This window comes from Aptenodytes patagonicus, chromosome Z, assembly GCF_965638725.1.
Source record: "Aptenodytes patagonicus chromosome Z, bAptPat1.pri.cur, whole genome shotgun sequence".
Lineage (NCBI taxonomy): Eukaryota > Metazoa > Chordata > Aves > Sphenisciformes > Spheniscidae > Aptenodytes > Aptenodytes patagonicus.
In genome coordinates this window covers 31,424,366-31,448,147 of record NC_134982.1, presented here as the reverse complement: position 1 = coordinate 31,448,147, position 23,782 = coordinate 31,424,366, and the positions used below count along the sequence as shown (strand labels likewise).

General features: G+C 38.3%; 2 protein-coding genes across 6 annotated transcripts in view; both read left to right on the top strand.

Annotated features, from left to right (window-relative positions):
- RFX3 (regulatory factor X3) overlaps positions 1 to 6,826 on the top strand; it is a 129,793-nt gene extending 122,967 nt beyond the window's left edge. For 3 of the 5 annotated variants that reach the window (XM_076362733.1, XM_076362732.1, XM_076362729.1), the window contains 5 exons: positions 112 to 261; positions 1,781 to 1,989; positions 2,985 to 3,138; positions 5,318 to 5,360; positions 6,354 to 6,826. In XM_076362733.1, the coding sequence (XP_076218848.1) occupies positions 112 to 261; positions 1,781 to 1,989; positions 2,985 to 3,138; positions 5,318 to 5,360; positions 6,354 to 6,592 (795 nt within the window). In that variant the 3' untranslated portion in view covers positions 6,593 to 6,826. Of the gene's footprint in view, positions 1 to 111; positions 262 to 1,780; positions 1,990 to 2,984; positions 3,148 to 5,317; positions 5,361 to 6,353 lie in introns of those variants that run through there. The other 2 variants (XM_076362734.1, XM_076362730.1) reach the window with 2 other exon arrangements.
- A 12,261-nt stretch (positions 6,827 to 19,087) lies between these two features.
- Positions 19,088 to 23,782, top strand: part of LOC143172968 (histone-arginine methyltransferase CARM1-like) — a 74,337-nt gene continuing 69,642 nt past the window's right edge. Inside the window, 1 exon segment of the mRNA XM_076362895.1 lies at positions 19,088 to 19,414. Within this exon segment, the coding sequence (XP_076219010.1) occupies positions 19,246 to 19,414 (169 nt within the window). The 5' untranslated portion in view covers positions 19,088 to 19,245.

Genomic DNA, 23,782 nt, shown 5'->3' with positions numbered 1-23,782 from the left:
ATATAAGGACTCTTTAATATAGAATATTAAAATGAAGGTAAAGACTCAATCTGTAGAATTAATCTACAGATAAAGAGTACAATATTTAAAAATAAATAAATTTCCTCATAGGTTGCCGCTGTAAGTGCCTTTGCCCAGACTCTGCGAAGATACACATCTCTTAATCACCTGGCTCAAGCAGCTCGTGCTGTGCTTCAAAATACTTCTCAAATCAACCAGATGCTCAATGATCTTAACCGTGTTGATTTTGCCAATGTTCAGGTAAAATGCAGCTTTTAATAACAGGCTTCTTTTTTTTAAAAAAAGTGTTATTTCCTCTATGACTTTGAACTCTGTTAGCTGTCATTATCAAGAAGGTGAAGTGAGAACATTTTGCTGATTCATATATGCAGTGATTCAGCCCAAACGTGACAGCTTACACTTTAGGAAAGTAAGAGCTCAGAACCACTATCTGTTTCCATTTACTGTCTTGAAATGCACATATTCTTCCAACTTCTAAGCAAATGTAGAGCAAATACATTCTTAGAATACCATGAATGATGTCTTAGTAGTAGCATAAATGATATCTTAGAATTAGATCTCAGGTAGTAGCGTAGCTTCTGAACGTTTCTAAAAGCTATTAAATGCACATTGTTTTTAGTAGAGACTGTTTCATTATTTCAAAGACAATACCATTAGTATACTTTATGTAAGTGCCTATGTTAAAATTTACAAGATCTCCTGAGTAATTGATTAGATTAGTACAGACTAGAACTAGTTTCCAGTTAGCTATAGAATATAAGTTTATATTTTCACTAAGCTTAATTTCTCCACCTGTTTCTGTGCCTCTGAGGAAAAGTATTTTTTTCCTTTTGCCCAGCAAAGTGAAATGTTCCAGATTACTGGTAGTTCTATGTTTGCCTCTTTTCCTTGTGAACAAGTGTTTTAATGTATTTGTTAATCATCTTAACAAAAGTCAGTCAAGAGTACTTGACCAAAGATATAGTATATTAAGTATTGTAATATGTTAACATGAATACAGAGTCTGTGAATGAGGTGTTAACTCAGCACATGATAGCTAGAGTTTAAGGACATGGCTTGCAGTTAGTGAGTCTTCATTTTTGTCTCTTAGTTTCTGAATTGACCAGCTAGCCTTATTTAAACTTGATAACACTCACTAAATTGCTTATTATTGTATGCAGAGTGTGTTTCTCCATTTGCGTGCAGTTTATGTTGTACTTTAAGTAATGTAATCTATTACTGCCTATAGTCAGCAAACAAAACAATCCTTATTTATACACAAAACTTTTTTTTATAAGATGATATAACAGAAATTGTCTTTAAGCTTAACTTCTTCAGAACGAAAGGAACCTTGCACTTGATTTCTTGCTGCTACTTTTATTACCTTAGCCCCCCATTTAACTGTTCTTCCTGCTTGCCGTGCCTTGTAGTCCCAGAAAAACTGACAAGTTGCAAATATTTCCGTAGAAAAATGATGAATGGGGAAAATAGAAGCCTTTTTTGAAAACGAATCTGGAAAACTATAAAATACTTGTGTCATTTCCATTGTTTGTTCTAAATTTTTTTTATTTGATGTCTGCTCTTATATGTTATGCTTTTCCCATCCGTTTGCTTTCAACAAAATCATGATAGACAGAAAAATAAAAACTGCATCTTAGTTTGTCTAGTAAGTGGGGTTTGTCCTTTTCATCCATTGAATTGCTTAATCTTTGAGAAAGAATTACATACTGTGCTTTGGATTATGTATTGTTAATTCAAGAGTTGCCATGTGCTGTAACAGGAGCAGGCTTCCTGGGTGTGCCAGTGTGATGACAACATGGTTCAGAGACTAGAAACAGATTTCAAGATGACTCTTCAACAGCAGAGCACTCTGGAGCAGTGGGCTGCCTGGCTTGATAATGTAATGATGCAAGCGTTGAAACCATATGAAGGAAGACCCAGCTTTCCTAAAGCAGCACGGCAATTTCTGTTAAAATGGTCTTTCTACAGGTAGTATTTAATAGACTTCTAAAACATTCTAACTATTCTATTATTTGCTGAATTGTTCACTGCAGTGAAGTTGACAGATGTAATATCACACAGTGGCTCTCTAGGTCATGAAAAACATGGGTGATTTTTCAGAAAATTATTGTTGTTAACCTTGAACTCAGGGCTACTTGCAAATCGGCAGGGACTTAAATGATCCTCGTTTATTGTTGTAAGGGCCATGTGCAAATGAATGCAGGTGGAATTTTGTCCTGAGTTAGAAACATAATATGAAATTTTTAGGTTGAATAACTACACAATTGTTAAGCCACTATTTTTAATATTATTTATTAAAACACTGTGATATCTATGTTTATTACATAAGGAAGACAAAACCTGTTTTTAATGTGTAAAACGAACATTAAGACAAGCATTCCATGTTAGCTGCTTATTGAAACAGTTATCAGAGTAAACCTCGTTCTTTGAAAATGACTGTAGCAATTACTTGCTGAAGATACCAGAATTTGTCAATATTATATGTACACACAAGCCTATCTTTTTGTAATTTTAAGTTTCAAAGTTTAAAAATTGTGGCAATTAAAACCTTTGTACTGTGAAGATGGACACAACAGACGCTATTTAAGCATTAGTTTGTTTAAAATTGAATTTCTTACCATTTTAGTTGTTTATGTTTTCAACAAAGTTTTCTTTCAAGTTAGGTTTTACACATGGTCAAGTATTGGTAGTTATGCATATACCAAAACAAAGAAAAACTGAAAACAAAACAATCTGGTTATTTCTTATGTAATGTGGTGTCCAACAATACCTTCAGAGAAAGGAGAGAAGCAAATGATTGCCTTTCCTGGACATCTCTTTCTGAAGACACCATAAATCAGGCATTTGTGGATAACGTTACTTTTGAGAATATTAGTTTTGAGGTGACATGTCTACGTGGATAAGTGTTAAAATGACTATGACATATAATACATAAATATATATATTTTTCTATTTTTGAATAGCTCAATGGTGATTCGAGATTTAACCTTGCGCAGTGCTGCTAGCTTTGGCTCTTTTCATCTGATCCGCTTGCTTTACGATGAATACATGTTTTACTTAGTAGAACATCGTGTTGCTCAGGCAACAGGAGAGACACCTATTGCAGTTATGGGAGAGGTAAGATAATATGTAAGAGACTAGATTGATAGATTTAGTGATGAATTTGGGTATATGTCTTTGCAAATTTTTTAAACGTTTATGTGGAGCTGTAGGATGTTCTGCAATATAACAATAGGTTGGGTTACAAATACATACAACAGTTTCCAACTTGTTTCATTGGTTGATTGTCAGAGTACTAAGATCACATTGAATTCTAACAACCAATTATTTCCAAATGAGCTTGCTCCTTTACAAATCTGCATACAGATTCATGTGCACAGTTTGAAAAATGTTGATCAACATACAGCCTTTTTCCAGTTTTTGAGAACTGAGTATCTTATGTGAAAATAAAAAAAGAACAGAGTAATAGGAGGGTGTTGCTTACATGGATCTGTTTACATGTATTTGCACACATTTTGAATTCCCACACAATTGTTATCACAAGTGAGCTGAGTACCCCCATTGACTTCAGAAGGATGGCTTACGTGCAGAATTTTGGCTTGTATGGCACTGTTCACAAACATGTAATAAAACCAGCGCAGACATATACAGATGTTTGCAACACAGTTGATTGTCATACATGTGTTTCAAAGATCATTGGTTTCAGAAACAGAACAAGAGTCTCAGTTAATAACCAGTTTTTTTATACTCATCTATGGCATCTGCAAGGCAAAGTTTATCTCATCCCTCTTTTTTCCAGTAGTTCATCTAACCTTTTATTTTGAGTGAGACAGTGAGGAGTGCATGAATTGTCATCAAAGAATTGCACTTCAAAAGTGCTGGAAAATGGATATATTTGAAAATATGCTAGATAGTTAACGGGACAGATGTGTTACATCTTTACATTTGGGAGTCGCTGTGTCGTATTCTATGTTACTGATTGCAAGTCATTTTGCGAGTTGATTTGGCATCAGGTATCATTCTTCCCTCAAGATATATTGATACGCTCCTTAAATACTATAAATAGATGCTATACTTTCAAGAGAAATTGGAAATGTCTCAGCTTTATTTGTCAGATGATTTTATATCATGTGGCATGACATGTTTCAGAAAAACTAAATAACATTGTTTCTGCTTAGTGACCAACCAATAGTATATCTGCTTAACCTCTGCCTTGTATTTGCAGTAAGGTTCTACACAAGTATACAGTTACTACATTCTTGTCATCTTAACAGACGTTGTATATGTTAGACATAAATGTATGTAGGGTCTTCTAAAAAGTTTATGTAGACTGAAGATGGAGATATTATGAGGAAGTAAGTAACCCAAAACTTTTGGAGGTGAGAGGGGCAGAATAGAAGTAGTAAATACTCATTAAATGCGTGTCTTTTTATGTTTCTGTGTATTCAATGACTGTGACTGAAACAAAATGAGGAAGTCTAAGACTATGGTCTGACAAACACCATAAGACAGTATAAACTGGTGTTGCAGCTGAGAAAAGCATTCTCATTTTTCTCCCTTCCTCTTCTCCCAGCTTTGGACACAGGCATTGGCAAAGTTGTTCTGAAAAAGACTGGTGGTATAATTTATGGCTAGAAATGTATTTATCTAAATAATGCACTCTTTTAATTTGAGATTCATTGATGGCATTTTCCGCTGCTGATTCTTATTTAAGAGAAACTTAGAGGATTCAGAGAAGGAAAGGGAGGAAGGTCATACATCTAGCTTGTGAGCAACTTTTTTGAAAAGGTCTTTTTTTTGATGTAAGTAAATTGGTTACCAGATTGTAAACCCTTTCTCAGCAGTGCCTTTCATCTACCTTACAAGTAGATTTGCAACACTGTGGCACACCTTCATTTTTGTTCCAGCACAATTAAGGTTGTCTCTGGGAAATTTTAAAAAGAGCTTTTTGTTAAAATGTTGGCAGTTCAGAATGGATATCCATCATAATTTATGGCTTTATACAACACAGAAATAGCTCACTTCAAGCAACAAAGGCCCTGATGAAGTAATCTTAAAAAGTTTGTACTTCCCCATTTTAATTTTTGAGGGTTTACTTAGTGATAATTGTCTTAATAAGCACAAGACTAGGATGGAATGAAAAATGAATTACTGTACTATGGATGTGGCTGCAGCCAAGATCATGCGCTTGAATGCTAGCCTCAAACCAGTGGAGCACAGATCTGCTCCATCACAGATACTCTAAGTTCACGTTTGCTTAAGACTGTGTCCAGTTTTTTCATTGTTTATTTTGCAGTTTGGTGATTTAAATGCTGTGTCCCCTGGAAATATGGATAAAGGTAAGCATTTTAATCTCTCCAGTGTATAATTCTGGATAGAGCTAATGTGCCTTTTGGAGCAAAATATGTCCTTATGTTTTTAAAATACAGTAAAACAGAATTTAAAGCTGTTTTATGCATGGATTTATACATGCTTTAAAGTCCATGTATATGTTATACAGATATGTTAATATATTATATGGATACAATAAGCTATCTAGGTAATATGCAGCATATAATGACTAGAATATTGTAGGTTTGTTTTAGAATAAGAATATATTTTAAAGATGTTTATTATTGACACAAGAAAAATTCCAAGTTTTATGCAGAATTTAGTTGTATCTGATAGGACAGAGGAGGATAACAGCTGTGGGAAGAAAGACAGGAGTATGCTTATGTATGTTTATCTGTAGTAAACATTTTGCTAAGTGAAGAAGGCAGAATTGCATGCAAGTAGTTGTCAGGTAACTTGTCGGTGAAGAGGATAGGAAGAAATGAGTTCCTTATAACCTCTTCATGCCATATTTTGATATACATTCTTATACTGACTAGTTGAGTGATTTGGGGTGACTTGACCCCAGATCACTCAACTAGTCAGTATAAGAATGTACGTCAAAATTTGGGGTCAAGTGACCCCAAATCTCTTCACCTCAGTTTCCCTATCTGTAACGAAGAGTAACAACTCTTTTGTTCATCATGTCTTAGGGATGAGAGGCATTTTGCAATATGAAGTTAACGTTGTTTGTTAGAGATTGTTTTTGAGATTGCAATGTTTTTTCCAGATACTGTATCAACAGTGTGTAACTCAAGTCATCAAAGCTGACAGTCTGTTTACCTGTTTGAGATAATAATTGACTTTTTCCATTAAAATTTTAAATTTTCAGTTCGTGCTTTATCAGATCGCTAATCTTCCCTGTATTTTTGTATTTCAACTATTATTTGCAAAAAAAAAAAGGTCCTTGTATTAGATTTTTTTTCCCTTGGTGCTAGTTTCATGGTGGTTTGTTTGTGCAGATGAGGGCAGCGAAGTTGAAAGTGAAATAGATGAAGAACTGGATGAAAATGGAGAGCCACAAGCTAAGAGGGAGAAAACAGAACTAAACCAGGCGTTCCAGGTGGGCTGCATGCAGCCAGTGCTTGAGAGTGGAGTACAGCAGAACCTCCTGAACCCAATTCATAATGAGCACATTGTTGCAACTACTCAGACTATCAGACAATGCAGTGCTACTGGAAATACATATACTGCAGTCTAATATGAAGCCTCCCCCCCGACACACAGCCCTTTGGGTTTAATATGAAAAAAAAAAATAAAGAGAATAAGTCCGAAGGTCGACTGTTGTCAAATTTTACCTGTGCTGAACGTTATTTTATTGGAGTTGTTAAATGGAATGGGTGTATGTATTTTGCCAGATCTGTTTAAAAAAAAAAAGATTTTTTTGTAAACAGAATCATTTTACATTGGCCGCTCAGTATGAAGAGTTTTCTTAATATCAAATGCAAGGAAGATTTTTGCAAAGCTTAATGTTAATGTTTTTGTCCTTATGATAATTTAAATTTTTTCATAGTTTTTTAAAAATATTTTAATGTTAATTATTAGTTATGATGATGATTTCCTATAGATAGGTTTTTAATTAGATGCACTTCTGTGAAATATCAAAAGAACTATTTTCTTTGATTTACACTGGAGGCATACTTATTTGACAGCAGATGTATCAAATTTGTTATAAAAGGTGCTTTTCATTGGACAACGAGAAAACACTATTTTGATAAAATTGTGAGCATTCAGGGGGAATTTTTGTAATAATGCTGGAGGGTTGGGAAGATCTCCTAGTTTCTTTCTGTGAGCACGAAGCAAGTTTAAATGACAGAATTGTAACAGAATGTGGTAATGTGTACGTCATAAACGTACCTAATTATCTGACCATCATGTAAACAATGCAAGCTTCCTTTAAAATCAACAGTTCCAGATATTATTTGCATACCAGTTCCTCTGTTTTGAAGACTACTGATTCTATATGTGGGGCCACTGAACAGGTGCTTTTGGCTGTTGAGTGGTACTGTAGTTGTTAGAAACTGAAGCTAAAAAAGAAGTGACTTGATTATTATTATTAATTTTAAGTGTACGTGCTACTTATGCTGAACTGGACATACAGGAAAACATTCCATTTGGATGACTTTCTTCTATTCCAGGTCTTTTCCTACTAGTGGTTCAATCTGCTGCTCTTAGAAAAGATGATTTATAGAATGCAAGGAATGTAGCAACCTGCATCATTTTCCTTTCAAAAATATTTCCTTGTTGTTAAAGTGGATTTAAATTTTTACAAAAATTAGATAAGGCAGTGTAACTGGCACACCTCACTTGTACTTATTCCCAATTGTGTAGAATTTGAATAGGTGGCTAGATGGACCATTGCCATTTAAGAATGTACATCAGGGATCATTGTACCTCGGCTATTACATGGTGCCTTAAACAGAACTGAAGCTAAGACTTAGTACTTTTTGTTATTCTTAACTCTTAAAATTAATTCAACAAGGTGTGCCTGTCATTTTCAAATTCCCTAAGAAGTAAGGACAGGTTACATAGCCTTCAAAAGAATAAAAGGATTTTTTTATTATTAAATGATTTTAATATCCCTCTTAGAATGACAATAAACCTATTTTTTCTCATTTCTAGCTGGATTTCACTTTATTACAAATAAAATCTGCTTGGGAATTTGGAAAGCAAAACTAGCTTTAATACCAACTTCAAATGTCGAAATAGATTGACCATAGTCCCAAGCATGATTATATATTTTCTAAACCCTTGCCTACTTTTAATTTTAAAAACTAAAAAGAAATAAATGAGCAGGTACATAATGCAGTGCGTGTTTTCAATTTCTATATTTTGTGGGGTATCAGCCAGATATTACATTTTAATGGTTAAATAGTGACAGTTTATAGAGATCATATTAATTGACATTAAACAACTCAAATTTTTCTTCTTAAACATTTCATTATGCAGACACATGAATTTGCTACACTAAAATAGTGGAATTAAATAAGCAAAAAAGCCAAAAAGTGAAGGAGAGCACAAAAAGATCAACTTTACAGAAAAGACTGTGTAAGAAAATTACGGATTCTTTTATTTTGGTTTATCTAGTGTGTCTGAAAATGACTTTAAAGTCATATATACCAAATGGGAGAAGAGCATGTAAAACGAACAGCATATTTATAGCAACCAAGTTTGTTGCTAGAGTTTACATATGCTCCAAATACAGCTGCACATCATCTAAAATGTCCTAACATTATTGGTGTACAAAATTAAATTTTAATTCCTTTGCAGAACTGGGAGGTGAACCCATCCTGCTCATTTTATGTAGGCATAATTCCTACTAATGTCAGTAGATGGCTTTTGCCTCAGTAAAAAGTGAAAGTGAGGTTTATATTCATTATTTCTAAATTCATAAATGCACTGAATCTCATCATAGTTTTTGTTCTCACATATATTGCTCAGTGTGTCCTGATTTTTCCTTGGAAATCAGCACATCTGTACCCTTCACCAAAAATACTAAAACTAAGCTGTGATAAATATTTACTCCCCTTCATTGTGCATTATAAGATGTTTACAAGTAAAATAAAGTGAAATAATTCAACATTTTTTTCATTTTCAGCTTTTTTTTAATACTGTAGTACTTGTTTCAATTTTTGTGTTGACGGACCTATAATGTTTTCTTATTATTGTCCTTTCTTGGTTTAATGTTGGATTTGTTGTTGCTGAGAAAAGAGTACGATTGTAAAAGGTAAATCTAGATTGCTAAAAAAGGTGGGACCTGAGTATCTTTCATTATTTAGCTCCCCACTCCACTCAGTTGTTCACTGTTCACAAAGTGCAAAACAAAACTGAACAAAAATCTGAATACAAAAATGGAATGTATTTCATAGCTTCTAAAAACAATGCGTTATCAAAACAAATTGGAACTATCCCAGGTTCAGAAAACTGAAGGGAGTCTGTATTCCTATGCTTAAATTTTAAAGATTTTACCAGATTTTTTTAGAACTATGTTACTGTAAGCTGCGTTGTATACTTACAGGTTTGGGGGTCTTCTGTTTTGATTTTACATTTACTGAAATTTTAATCAAACACTTAGATAAAACATTTTGCACACTCTTGCTATTTAATAGTTGGGTTTTGGTAACCATTAAACTAGAGAGATACGAATACCTCAGTCCATATTCTGTAATGTGTAGCATGCGGTTGCATTGCCACACCAGCTCTGAAGTCTATTGTTAGTGCTCTGGAGAGGTGTAGCATGTATCCACAGGGTAGACATTATGAGAGTTGACATGGTTTATGTATTTTATCTAATCTTGACATGGAATCCAAAATAATTACTTTAGAGGCATTTCCCCCATTAGCACAAATAGCACAGTGAACAGTGTAGGGGAATGGGTATTGTTGAACTACCTTTTCAAAACACAGGGCCCAATTTTCAAAAGTTTTATATTTATTAGAATTTGTTGGTACATTTTAATCTTTCTCATGGTAAATCAGTTTTAAAGCTTTTTTTTGCTGTTTTCAATTATTATTTCTGTGTTTTGCTATTGTACTGTAGCATGCTCTAAGCACCTTCTTTAAAAAAAAAGTTCCATACAAATTTGGAAAATAGATTTTAAATTATTTACCTATAAAATGATGATTTACAGCATTACTGCCTTTAGTTCAAAAATAAGAAAACAGATAAAGCTATGTCATTCAGGAATGTATAGGTCTATATACAAATCTAATTTAAAGCGAGGTATTTTTAAATATCTAAAACACTTCTTTTGTTCACCTTGTTTTCCCTATGAGAAATGATCTGATATCTTTGTCATTCTCACCAGTTGACATCTGCACTGTTTAGAAAAAATTTTGTATTAGAGATGCACTGCAATCCAATTTAATTCAGAATGTTTTTACAAAATAAAAACAACCATTGATAGCCTTAAAAGGGCTGATGAAAAATAGATTTATTAGTAATGTAAGTATACAACAATAATTTCAGAGTTTAAAACATTCATTTGAGCGAGCAGTATGAATTTCTGAAAATTGGGCCCTTGTCTCTCTAACAGGACATCCTCTTTGTATATGGTTTAAAACAAATCAATAAATGGAATTCTAGTGTATCTGCTAATTTGTTTGGTGATTTAAGACAAACAAACAATAAAAACTGGAATAGAAGCGTAAACACACAGTGCTTAGTTCTAGTATTAGAAAATTAATTTGATATAATGCCTTGCATTAACCCTTTGAGCATTGTAAGTAACATGATGGGAACAAAGCTTTTTAGATAATTTAATTAGTCCATTGAACATATACTTTGAAATAGCTGATAGTGTTGTAGAAATTTTTTTTAATTATGTCTAAAGTAAATACTTGCAGACTATATGGGAATGGTTTTGTTATAGGAGTCTCAATAGATGTAGGCAAAATATTCACTGCCATTGATGTGTACTGTCTAAAACAGTACTTCAGCTCCCTTGTTTTCATAATTGCATAAATGTATAAGGAAAATAAAACGTATGTGTCTACAGATACGAAGTTGTCTACTTTAAGATGCCTTTAGAAGATAAATGTTTAGAAAATATATTCAAACTATTTTGAAAATCTCCTGAGGTAGATTAGGATTGGAATACTCTGGTACTGTGAAAGAGAATCTTTAGGATTGAAAGAAGGCTTAGTGAAGAATAAATTTTGCAGAATATTTGGTATGTTTGCATTGAAATTTTTGGTGGTGTTTTTGATAAACAAGAACAAAAAGTGCACGATTATATTGATACTCCTTTTAAAACTCAGTCACTGCAATAATGACTAGCTGAAAGGTGAAGGTATTTTTTTCATCTTCATTTACAGGGGTACAGTTTGGATGGCCCTTATTGAATGTCAGAATTTTAAAAGCAACCTAGAAATTGCACAAGCCTTTTTGCCGTTTCAGAAAGCCCCTTTGTTCTTACAAATACTGCTTACAAGAACAAGGGAACAAGTGTAGTAGCACTTACAGATAGAAATGCCACCTTACTAAGTGAGAGTACAATACATTTTCTACTGTTTCTTGCAATATCAATGAGTCCGCAAACACTAAGTGCAGCTGTACTTATTTAAGTCCAGCTGAGGGCAAAAAACAAAGGGTCTCACTTTAAGTTATTTAATGGAATTACATCAGTAGTATAGTGCAAGTAAGTTGTAAACATTTTTAGTCAGTTAATGCAAATTCATGCATAATTAATTAACATAAATGCAATACTCAAAGGGTTTTAATTTAACAACTTTTTTTTCATAATTTACTGTAAATGCTTCTGAGTTTGCATGCCTTGATCATTGCTGCTAGTGATTTTATGTGCCAGTAGACCTGAGTTTAATTTACCAGTTTAACTAAGAAATAGTAAAAGCCACTTACAAAGTGACTGCCTAGTATGTGTTTGAAGTACAATATGCCTTAGTTTGAAAATTATCATTTTAACTCTTGTTTTATTCTGATTTTTTTCCTTTTCCTGTTGAAAAAATAAACTAGCATTTTGGGATTGGAAGCCCTGAGTAGTTAAATATTTGGTAAGAATTGTTCTTGTAGATTGCTCATTAAGGCTGAAATTCACTGTAGAAAAGAAGGCCCAGAACAAGCCTATGAGCATCAAATGAGCCTCACTTAAATCTAAATCAGGAAAATGTTCTTCGTATGTTCTTAAGCACTTTCTTGATTATGGTGCAAACATCTTACAGGATTTTTCAGTTCTGGATGAATTTTACTCTGAAATAATGTCTTTATAAGAGGAATGTAGACTTTGGAGGAACAACCTCGCGTGGATTGGTATTTACCAGGAACTCAGTTCAATTCTTTTTGACTCACTGATACCAGCAAGAGCTTTTTACACAAAGAATACTTAAAGGTTTCCCGTAAAGTTTCCTTCAATACGATATTAAAGTGATTGCCTTGTAGTTAAACATTAAATATCCATCTTAAAGTAACCCAATCAAGCAATTTAAATATGCTAGGAAAATACCACTTTGTACCAAAGCAAGTTGCCCATCTCCACTCATCTTCACTGAAAATTTGGATTTACAGTTAATAACCAATGAGGCTGTTAAAGAAACTTTGAGTGCCTTTCAAAAACTTGGAAAATTGTGCCTGAGGTGGTAAACTTTAATTAGGTTAATTCTAGAGCTACCAATTAGTAATTTTATCATCACTCAGGGCTTTCTTACCTTCTAGGAAACTTCCTTTGTTGCATTTATTTTATACTGTATTTTTTTTAAGTGCCATCAGTTAAATTTCACTTAGTAAGTGGCAGATTACGTTATTCAGTCCCACAGCACAGAAACATCATAACACTAGGACATATTCAAACTTTTCTTTTCCAGTTGACTGAATATATTATGTAAATGAGGTAAGCAACTTTTTGTAGATTGTATGTGTGAGATAATGTAATGTTCTTTTCCAGTTTTTGGACTACAGTTGAATATACTTTTTAATTATTTAAAGAAGACATCTTTACAGAATAACGTGATGTTTTTTTGTATAATGTATTTGATTTTGTAAATATGTATTTCCTGATGTGATTTTTGTGAGAAATGCTAAATCTTTTAGTATATCATGTCCTCTCAAAACTGGCAGGAGCTAAATAATAGTTTGTGGGCAATTTGTATTGTGTACTGTACAATAACTGGGGAACTTTTATAATTATAAAAATATATATTAACTTTTAGTGTGTTGTTTAAAAAAATGACTGGAACATACTAAAGACAGTAGGATTTTTCTGAATATTTCAGACTTGAACTCAGGCTAGCTTTCTTGTGTTTTTCAAAACAAAATTGTGTCTTGTCTTTTAAAATCAATAAATTTGTTTTCTTGTTACAAACATATCTGAATTGCTTCAGTTTTTATATAGCCAGATATTTTGGACTGTGGTACTATTGATTTTGAGAGAAAAATTAATTCAACTTATGCCTTTTAAATAAGACTGCAATTTTTTATTTAGCAGCAACAGAACTAAGTAACGAGTGTGTCTCAGACTGCAAAAGAAACTAATATTTTGAAGTGTCAATTCAATTAAGTAGCTGTCACATTCCCAGTAAATACAGATAGTAATATACTTGTTAACTTCAATAGTAATTTCCAATTACAGATTTAGCTAGTTAACAGCTGTCAGTGAGGGGGCATGCGGACTTTGGCCTCCAGGAATCAGTGATGTGAATTCATTACCAGTGGAATCTACTTCTGCAAGTTTTGCTCTAAATATTCTGCAGTATGCTAATGCATTGGATGTTTTGGCAGTTTCACAAAACATAGACAAAGGCCTAATCTTACTGGGTCAAATATCTTATGGGTCTCTAGTACGTGTTGCAGGCACTGTTTCATATAAAGAAATGCAGAATGTTATTTTAACAGGGGAGGACCGACTGAGCAATAGATGCCAGAATATCAGAATGACTATTGGAGATCAAGATTAAAACTGGTACTTCACACAAAACTGTGGTAAAGATAGAAAAGTTGCATCCTAAAGCTTAGTTTTCTCAGGAAGTTCAGCCGTAAGTTATGGCCCAGTCATTGCCTATCCTTTAATTTCAAATAAAGACCAAAAGCTTAGTAGAGTACAATACTGGTTCCTGCAACGCATCCTACCAAACAAGACTAAATTTTCTACACCAGTGACCAGCCACACCTATGTTTACAGAATACTCCTAATTGGTTTGCTAATCAAGACTAAGACTTCATTTCCTAGCTGGTGCCTTGCTGAGACTAACTAGGTCTTACTCCAGCACACATGCACAAGGAAACAGTCTGTAGAGGGACACCTCCCTCTAGAGGGATCTCACACCAGCTAACAGTTGATATAGCTAACAGGCTACATTACTCAGTTCTTTCCACTGACAGTGTTACCAGAAGACCCTGCAGAATTCAACCCCTGCTGCTGTTGATATTAATTAAAGTGGTTTAATTAGTTAACCAATGGAAGTTTAGTTTAGCATCCCAAAGTACTATGATCCAGACTTCAAAGCATAAGCACAGCTGAAATGTAGGAGAAACTTGGAAGTACTAGGTACTGTAAGAAAACACAAGTGTAAGACGGGCTGTAAGTGAAGCTTATTTTTGTTGCTTCTGTAAGGTCATTTTCTGCACAATGTTAATATCAAATAAGTAAGATACATTCTATATTGAGTTATTTTAAGTGTATTTAATGTGACTTATCTAAGGCATTCACTTCAGTTATGTAAAATGTCATACAGCCTGCAGCAATCCAATGTGCATCAATTGTTTAGTTCCATATCAAGGTCTATGCCAAAAGCCACATGAAATGTAAGCCAGTTATTTTTCCACAAAGGTGTCTGACCAAGGCAAGGAAGGAACCTTGATCCATTTTTGGCACCGTTAACAGTATGCTAGGGAGAGGTTTTATTCTGACTTGATTCTGCTGATCTCATCCCAAATTTTGCTAAATCCCATTGTATAAGTTCTTCCCCAATACCTGAATTAACCTAACTAGCAGGGCTTTTCTGTTCAAAAAACAAACCCCCTCCTTGACCACAATGTGCTGCTGCTGACAGTTTATTCTAAGCAATTTTATAAGTAGAACTGTTCTAGTAAGAATCACTCTGCATATAGACATTTTCCACTGGCACACTGCGCATAAAATCTGCTGCTGCTTTCATTAGCAGAGTTTAGGGCAGACATAGTATGTCAGTACTGATTTAGTAACTAGTAGTTAATAAGTCAGACGTGCTTTTGGAGATCTAGCTGGAAGTGGTATAAAAAAAATTGCTGCCTCAAGCTGTTCTCTCTTTGCAGCTGGATGTTACCTTTCCCCCCAGTGGAGCCACGCTAATAGATGGTGTCCTGGCACAGTTCTGGTTTTGCCACCTCTGCTCCAACTGCTGCTAAAAAGTGGTCTGTGCTAATGTCTCTGCTGCTGGAGACATTTGTTGGTTAGAAAGTCCTGACAACTTGCTGAAAGCACAAGAGTGCTCAGATTCTTTATCTTCTTTCATGAAGTATTACTGGCAGAAGCATATTTACAATACTTGAGTTGTTAAAGCACAGTTTGAGAGTGCTACCGGTAGTATTACTATGAACGGGAATATCTGAATACCCTTTAGTATGCACTTCAGAAGAAGGGTTTGTGACCTGGTCTTTTGCAGAAGCTGTAATTTGAGGTTGTATTGTCTTCCACCAATATTGAAAGACTGCAGAAACAGCTGAAGAAGCTGCCATAACAACACATTGATTGAAGCTGGGGTCACAAAGAATTGTGTAGTTGCAGCATAAACGTTGAATTTACTGGCCTCTGTGAGTGACAAGGTGACTTTTGCTCAGAACGGTAGCAATCACTTTATCCTTTTATTTCCCTGGTTTTCAACAGTTTCTGATGCCTAAGAAAAGTTTAGACTCCCCTTCTTCCTCCAGTTTCACCCAAGAAAGCCAAAGAGCCAAAATCAAAAGGTACAGTAAGTAACATAGCAAGGAAATGGGACAGCCCTAGCCTGGAAAGCCCACTTCCACCAACAAAGGGAGGCTTGGAGCTAAAGTAGCATGGCGTGCTCCCCAGGCTCTTGATGGATCTTTTCACTGGCTTCAGGGTCACAGAAGAAAGGTTTCTATCTGGGATCCACCAGTGACCAGCATGATATCAAAGTCGTTTCACGTTGATAGCATGACATAGCAAGTAGGAAAGCTGTCACTTTGATTACCTCCATCCACTTATTTTGGCAAATCCACATCAAATTGCTCTTTACTTTAAAAGCAATGGGGCTCTGCAGACACAGCAGTCCACCTGGTAAAGACTGTGAAATTCAAACCCAGTTCTGTGTTACAGCACTTGTCACACTCCGAGGTGGTTTTTGTAATCGGCAATTCATGTAGCTGGCAAATGGACAGGGTATGTCTGTGGAACGAGTGCTGGTTGATCTGTTCTAGCCTTCAATGTCAAAGGAGATGCTTAACAATAATATTTAATAGGATACATTGTTGCACCACTAAACAAATTTGGTTCAGATATCTGAGTATAAAATACTTGCTTTAGCAAGAGATACTGAAAACTTAAGTGTTTATACTATTAGTGAAGAACTAGTTGGCAGCATTAACTTCATACCTACTGATATTGCTGCCTTTGTTGATAGCCAATGAAGGACAAAACTGGATTAAAAGTTGTTTTCCTATTACTTCCACAGATCAATTTTGAAACAATAACTGCATTCTACACAAAAAAGCATTCACAGTGAGGTAGCAGTTTCAGGTGAGCAACATCTTGAATAGTGTTTCCAGTTGAATTTTGGTGGAATTCACCATATAAGGGATATAGTAGTACATGGTTTGAGCAATAACCTTTGAAGTTATTTCCTCAGATTCTTGAATAATGACATAGTTTAAAGAGACTGATGGAAATCTGGATAGGAAAATGATCAGAAAGTAAAAAAGCAGAACATAAATAGATAGTCAGTTGAAAGTTTTTTCTTTGCTGATTCATGTAACAATTCAAGACGTGCATTACAGGCTAAAAGGAATAGTCAAAATTCCCTGTCTTCTGTAGTCCCAGCTCACACTGGCTGTTGTCCCTCAAACTTTTAGGAATACAGGGGTTTTTCTTCAGATACATTGTCCTCTTGTTGGATTTGATAATTAAAATTACTTTATGCCTTCAGAAAATATATTTGCCCTGTATATGTTTGGCAAAGGGCTGTAAAGCAGATATTATCTCAGACCTCTTCCCCCCATGCCCCTCTCCCCTCCCCCCCCCCAAAAAAAAAGGCACATATATTTAGTTCAGGAAACAACCTTGCTACACCACACTCACTGTTGCAGCCAAAAACTACTGTACTGGAGCCACAGCCATGTAGCTGTTCAATGGCTTAGTGGTGGTGCCTGAAGCTAAAAAGGAAGCAAGGCTGCAAGTTGAAACCGAGGTGGTAAAAGCAGCAATAACTATTGCCTGAAGTGGACAGGCTTCTTCTGTGGGACACTGTTTACCCCTTATGGGTGTGAGAAGTAGTAATGCTGCTGAGGACTAGGTGGTCATGGCACACTCTACCGAGGTGAGGTAGTCATCCAGTAAAGCTACTGGTATAAAAAAGATACCCTTCTGTCTCCTTGTACATGTGAAAAAAAAATGAAACGCCTCCAAACTACCCTTACCACCTTCTTTTTCAGAGCATTGTGAACAACTGCAACAAGCTGCCTGTTGCTCCATTTTATTACTGGTGTGTCATCAGGCTCCCACGTCTAGGACAGGCAGAATCTATCTGCATGACACTTTTCTGCTTATCCACTGGACTTCTACAACCCTTAGTCTGGCATTTGCCCTGTATTCCAGCTACCTGTAGATACTTTCTTTTGGACTCAGCAAATGCAGTCTTGCCTTACTTGTATTTGTTCAACCTTTCACTGCAATGATGAATTTGACAGCCCAGAAATTCCTGTTCTTTGGCCTAGAGGTTAGTTAAGTGGCTGTGGAGTTGGCTTTGGGTATAAGCAGTCCAGCTGAGTGCCAAAGCAGTTACTGTGTCCAGTAAGCTATGCACAAACATCTGATGGCATATGCAGACTGCCTTATTCCTCCTTCATATAGGGGTAAATAACATCAAGTTCCTTCACAGACAAATCAAGAGGTGATACCTCATTTTTGTTCTCAGAAGGGGTAATTAAATCCAGGCGGAGAACTGTGCTATTGCAGTAACAGAATTGTGTTGTCTTTATAGACAAACCATCCCAGTCATTACTGCAAACACAGGTTCAGCAACTTGCATGCCGCTTCAGTACATTTTGTGGCTTAAGTGGCTCAGAGGACTAAGCCTCTGTGTGGTTGGGAGATCATCTCCTTGTACAAGACAGTCCTTTTAACAGAGTCGGGGTGGGTACATTCGCTTCCTTTCCAGCCAGCTAGAGAGGATAGCCCAAGTCACCACTGGGGCCCGGAGAACATTACTGATACACATATTACAGTAACGTTTGGAAACTCAATGAGCTGAGGCCCGTTTAAACTTTAAACAGTACTTTTAAACAGAGCACTTCTCAAATATTCATTAATTAACCTTCACAGTGTCTCTTTGACACAGAGGCATACAAACAAAAGTAACCGGCGGGTTGTTTTTTTTTTCCTTTTACCGGGGGGGCGGGGAACAACAAAAAAAAAACCCCAAACAAAACCCCAATAAAAACCAAACCACACCACCAGGGAAAACTTTTATAGCAAAATGGCGACACCTACTGTTTAATATTACAGTTACACCCTTATGCTCTTAGAAAATACAGCAGAGGGGGAAACACCAGGGAGGGAAAAGCCAAATTAGCTGGGGTTTAGTGAACCTTCTCCTTAAATCACTGCTAGAAACTTCTAGTCCCGATGCCGACGCGAGAGCTGCCCGTAAACCCACCCGCACGGGCTGTCCCCACCAGCTGTGTCAGGGCCCCGGGCCCTCCGCCAGCCGCCGCGGGCGGTGAGCGGGGGCAGCCGCCCGCCCGAGCCGGCGGCGGGGGGAGGGAGGGTGTCGCGCTGTCCCGGCGCCACCGCCTCCCCGCCACGCGTGCCCCGCTGCCTTCCCAGCGCGGCAGCGACAGCGACGCCGGAGGGCGCCCTGTGCGCGCCCGGCAGCGGGGCTGCGCCGCCGCCGCCCCGGAGGCGCCGCTGCGGCCGGGAGGTGTCGCTGCCCGCCGCCGCCGCCCGCCCCGCTTAACGTGCTCGGGCGCGGTTAAGTGGCTGAGGAGCTCTTTGGAGGCGGGGGTGCGGCTGCGGTGCAGGTGCCCCGGGAGGCGTCTGGGCCGTGGAAGTGGTCTGTCGGCGAAGCCTCCTCAGCGGGTCTCCTTCCACCGGGCTGGCGGGAGGAGGCGGGAGCGGCAGCAGCGCCGCCGGAGCCCGACTCGTCAGGCGGCGGCGGCCGCTGTTGGCAGAGCGGGGCGGTGGGATCATGGCCGCTCCATCTCCGCACACACAGCAGCTGCTGCGGTGCAGCGTGAAGCTGGTCCTCGCCAGGGAGGAGCTGCCGGCGGGGCTGCAGCTCGCCAGCCCCAGCCAGAAAGCCCTGCAGCTGGAGGTGCAGCCGGGAGAGGAGGACGCGGACGTGACTGTGACAGACGGTTAAGTACTGAGCCCCCGCCGCGCCGCTGCCGGCCGCCCCGCTCGGCTTCCTCCGCGGGGAGACACCGACTTCGCCGCCCAGGGCGGCCTCCGCTTTCCCCCTCCGCCGGGAAGCGGCTGGCCCTGGCGGGGCCGGGTACTTCTTCTCGTTGACGGCTCGCGGGGGAAGAGGCCCCGTGGCCCGCTGGGCTGTCAGCTGGTGGCTGCCGCCGCCTTCCCTCAGCGCCGCCAGCGCCCTCGCAGCCGGGTGCCGGTAGCAGCCGGGCGGCGCGTCCCGTGCCGAGAGCGGCCGTTGACGGCCGGGGTGCGGCGCGGCCGCTGTGCGGGCTGGGGACGGCGGGGGGCTCGGCATCTGCCCCGGTGGGCGCCGGGCTCGGCAGCGCCAGTCCTGGCCCCGTCGGGGCCCGTTCCGGTCTTGGGGCAGGCGGCTGTTCAAGGTGCTTTCCTCGGGCTTGCCGGGCTCTGGGGTGGACGTGGGAATGAAACAGTAATAAACTCACGGTGAGGAGCCAGCTTGAACTCCAGACGAGTGTCACGCACGCAGCTAGCGGGAACTGGTCTCGTCTGCACGGCTCTGCAAAGCGCTGCCCCGTGTACAGCTTTTCCTGCTGTTGTTACAAGCTTGTCGGTGGCAAACCGCCTCTCGGCAGTAAGAAGTTGCTTTATCAGGGAAAGGTACAAACAGGCATGTCACGGTTGTTTTTCCTCTCTGTTCTTGAGCGTGGTTGAGTTTGTAACTTCAGCCAGGGATGGTCAAGTCTTTCCCCCTTATTTGAAGGACAAGGTCTTAATTTTTTCCTACGGAGCCAAATGCAAGAGGCAAAATAACAGAACTGGAAAGGGAAGGAGGTAAAAAAGCCATTCTGTAGTTGTATGAACAGAACTGGCAGCAGTGCTGAGAGGGCAGCGGAGCACAGCAGGGTCTCGGGATGCGCTGTGCTGCTGGGAAAATCCAAACCCGTCCAGAAAGGCAGCACTTGGCCCTGAAGTAATTCTGTCTGGCTCCGCTACTTGCAGATAGGCTGTCTTAAGATGCACAGGTGATGTCTGCATGCACACACTTCACTGACTTTCTTGAAAGCAATCATTCTTTCGGATTTGTGTCTTTACAGGGTAGTAGCAGAGCTGACATTTTAAAATAAAACTTCTTGAATCTGGGGGGCGGGAAGACTGGGAAAAAACTGAAATTGCTGTATGTATAGAAAGTAATTAGAAATAGTCTCAGTGAGGTGGGTGAATATGGGACCAATCCTGAGCAGGTCTAGACACACAATACCTGTTGTGGCTTTGATTTTTCAAAAGTGATCTCAGTAACTTCTGAAAGGATTGCTGGAATAGATGGATTACAGTAGTGTTTGGTTTTTGGTCAGCAGTGTAAATATATCAGTTCATATGCCAGCTGATACTGGATATCTGCTTGTACTATCAGTCATTTAACACGTCATTTAAGAAAGCATGAGTGACAAAAACTGACCACTAATCACCGTTGAGACATGCTTCTGTCTTGCATTGAATTAATTTGAAGAATGGTCTGTAGTTACTGTTCTCTTGGTCTTTCATTTCATACACGCTCATTCTTGCATGTATGTGAATGAAAGACCTGCTGGAAGCAGTGACATTCAAAGTTATCTGTTGGGTTTTTTTATTGGAAGGGCTCACATGGGCCACAACTGAAAACTTTGAAGATATAGAGGGGATTTTTTTTTTTTGTGCCCAACAACGCTGGAGTGTAGTTTACTAAAGACTTGTTTGATACGTTTTGGATGAGGGTGCATCAGTGGGCATCAGTGTGGTGGTGTTGCTAAGAGAGGGGAACTTTGCAAATGTGTTTTGAGGTGCAAGCTGTCTTCTTTCATCTTTTTCTTTTCGTATGAAGATGTTCAAGCTGTGCACTATCAGACCCTGTGCGTAACAAAAATCTTTTTAGTGGTATACGGGAGTTCAGTAACTTGATGCTTGAATACTTTGTGTATTAGGTGAGCGAAAGTCTGCAAACGGCTAGATGACATACCCTATTATTAGTATTGCCGATGTAGTGTGTTTTGTAGCATTAATATCTGCTCATTAGAATGATCTTACTATTATTTATGTTGTCTCACCTAGGATGGACAATTTTGCTGTGAAAAGAGAAACTGTTTTCTTACAAATCTTTAAAAGAATTGATCCTACTGTGGTGCCTTTTGTTGTTGTTGGTAAGATACAGGTTATTTAAGCAATAAAAGAAATTGGCATAATTTGAAGTGTTGACTTTTTTTTTCCCCCTCCATACTTCACATTGAAGTGATGAAAATTACTTTCTTTTCAAACTTTCTACCTGAATACATCTCCCAAAGCTATGTATTGGGTATGTTTGGAAAAAAATAATTTGGTTGTAGTTATTGTGATTCTTTAAACACATCTTGAAGGGGGATTGCTGTTTCTTTTCTGATTAGTTAAAAAAAAAAACCAACACCAAAAAACCCCCACCAAAACAACAACAAAAAAAAAACCAGTTCTCGTTTAGGATACCATCTACTTTCTTCACCAGTAAGGGAATATTTGTCAGGAAATATTTTTGTGGAGAACGAAGCGTGCACTTTTTATGTGTATTTTAAAGTGATAAAAACCCCTGGTCAAACTCATCAAAAATTACTCTGACTGCAGATCTGTGATTAGACTGTCCATCAAGACTGCATTCTTACCCTTGTTATAGCATTCAGTTTATCTGTAGTTTTCATACTTCACCTATAACTGCTGTATTTGTCTGAACCTGTTCTATTATTGCCTGTAATGTAATAATGGTAATTGAGGATAGAGATAAGTAAGAATGTAGACTACATTGCATAGCATAGTGTATAGTATATATAGTACATTGCTGGTACTGAGAGTTATTTTAAAGGCAAACATGTGAGCGGGTTCTGCTGTGGTTGATCGGCTGCTGGGGTTCGTGCTCCGTACTGGCAGTGTCAGTAAGAATTCCACCAGCTCAAGCCTTAACATTTCCCTTTCATGTAGATGCACTTTGGGGCAATACAGTGCCTAAAGTCAAGGGATATCAATACAACCACTCTGTTCCCCAGAAAGGACCCTGAAGCAGCAGAATTTCTCCGTAAGAGGAACAACTGGTTATGATCCTGAGAGATGCAGAAACTGACAAATAAATGCAGGATGTTAAAACAAGGAAGAATGAAGGATTATGCTTTAGCAGGCAATGGATCTTTCTCAGACAGGAGAAAGGAAGAATCTCCACAACGAAGTATTAATATATGTAGAGTGGGAAGAAACACTGGACTTCCTAAAGTACAGGTGCCAAAGGCAGCAGGTGAGTATACTTCTGAGTGCTGTGCAGTGGGGCCAGTGCTGAGCTGGAGCTACAGCCATTTGAAACAAGAGTCCATCTGGGAGACGATGGTTTCTGGTGAGCTGTGAATCCAAGGAGAGCTGGAGACTGATGCCTCTTGTGGAGCAAAGGTGTTGTCAATAAGATAGATGATCACCTGGTCCTACTGATTTTCTGTGACTGTTCTTCACCACTGATTTGGAAATGAAAATGTAGTCTGCAAAACTACTCTTGAAAGGTAGCCCGCCGCTGCTGAGAGAACTCTGTCCTTGGGTCAAAATATTTTTGAGGGTGCTGAACAGAAGAAGAAATCCTGTTGACTGACATAGTGCATTGCTTTGGGAGGATGCGATATTAAAAATGTAATTTATAGCTGGTTTATGGAATGATCATAACAAAATTGCAAAAGTTCTGGTATAAATAGTGAGAACTTCTGGGAAGAAAGTAGAAAATTGGTGTCCAGGAAGTGTTCCCAGTAGACCAAGAGAAAATCCAGGGCTGCAACCTACTTGGATCAAGGGAAGCCTTAAAAGCAGATGGCTGAGTGTCCTAAGATGCAAATGTGGTAGTGTGGTGGCTTCTCCAGGGCTGGGAGACCTTTTTTGGATTCCCTTTTCTGTGATAATTGGTATATAAACAGGTGGTAATCTTCAACTGAGGCCAGTGTAGTTCTAATTGAAGGCTTCAAAGTTTGGCAATGTCTGGAGGTTTCTCCTAACCACAGCAGCTCTACTTTAATTCTGTTATATTCTTGTTTAGTTGCTCTGAAAGACCATTAGCTACTGTTTTTCTGAAGTATTTTTTCCCCACTTCATCTGACAGCTCTTTAGAGAATTAAAAGAAGCTTCCTTGAATACTTTTAAAAACATACTGTAAAATCCTTGGAACCTCGTATTGATTTTGGTTCCTTCTGTTGATGTATTACTGTACTTTTTTGTCCCTTACAAGTATCAAGGATATAAACACAGGAATTAAGCTTCCAAAGAACAAAACACACCCAACTCCCCCTTACCTAACAGAAGTAGAAAACATTGTGCTCGGTCATAGT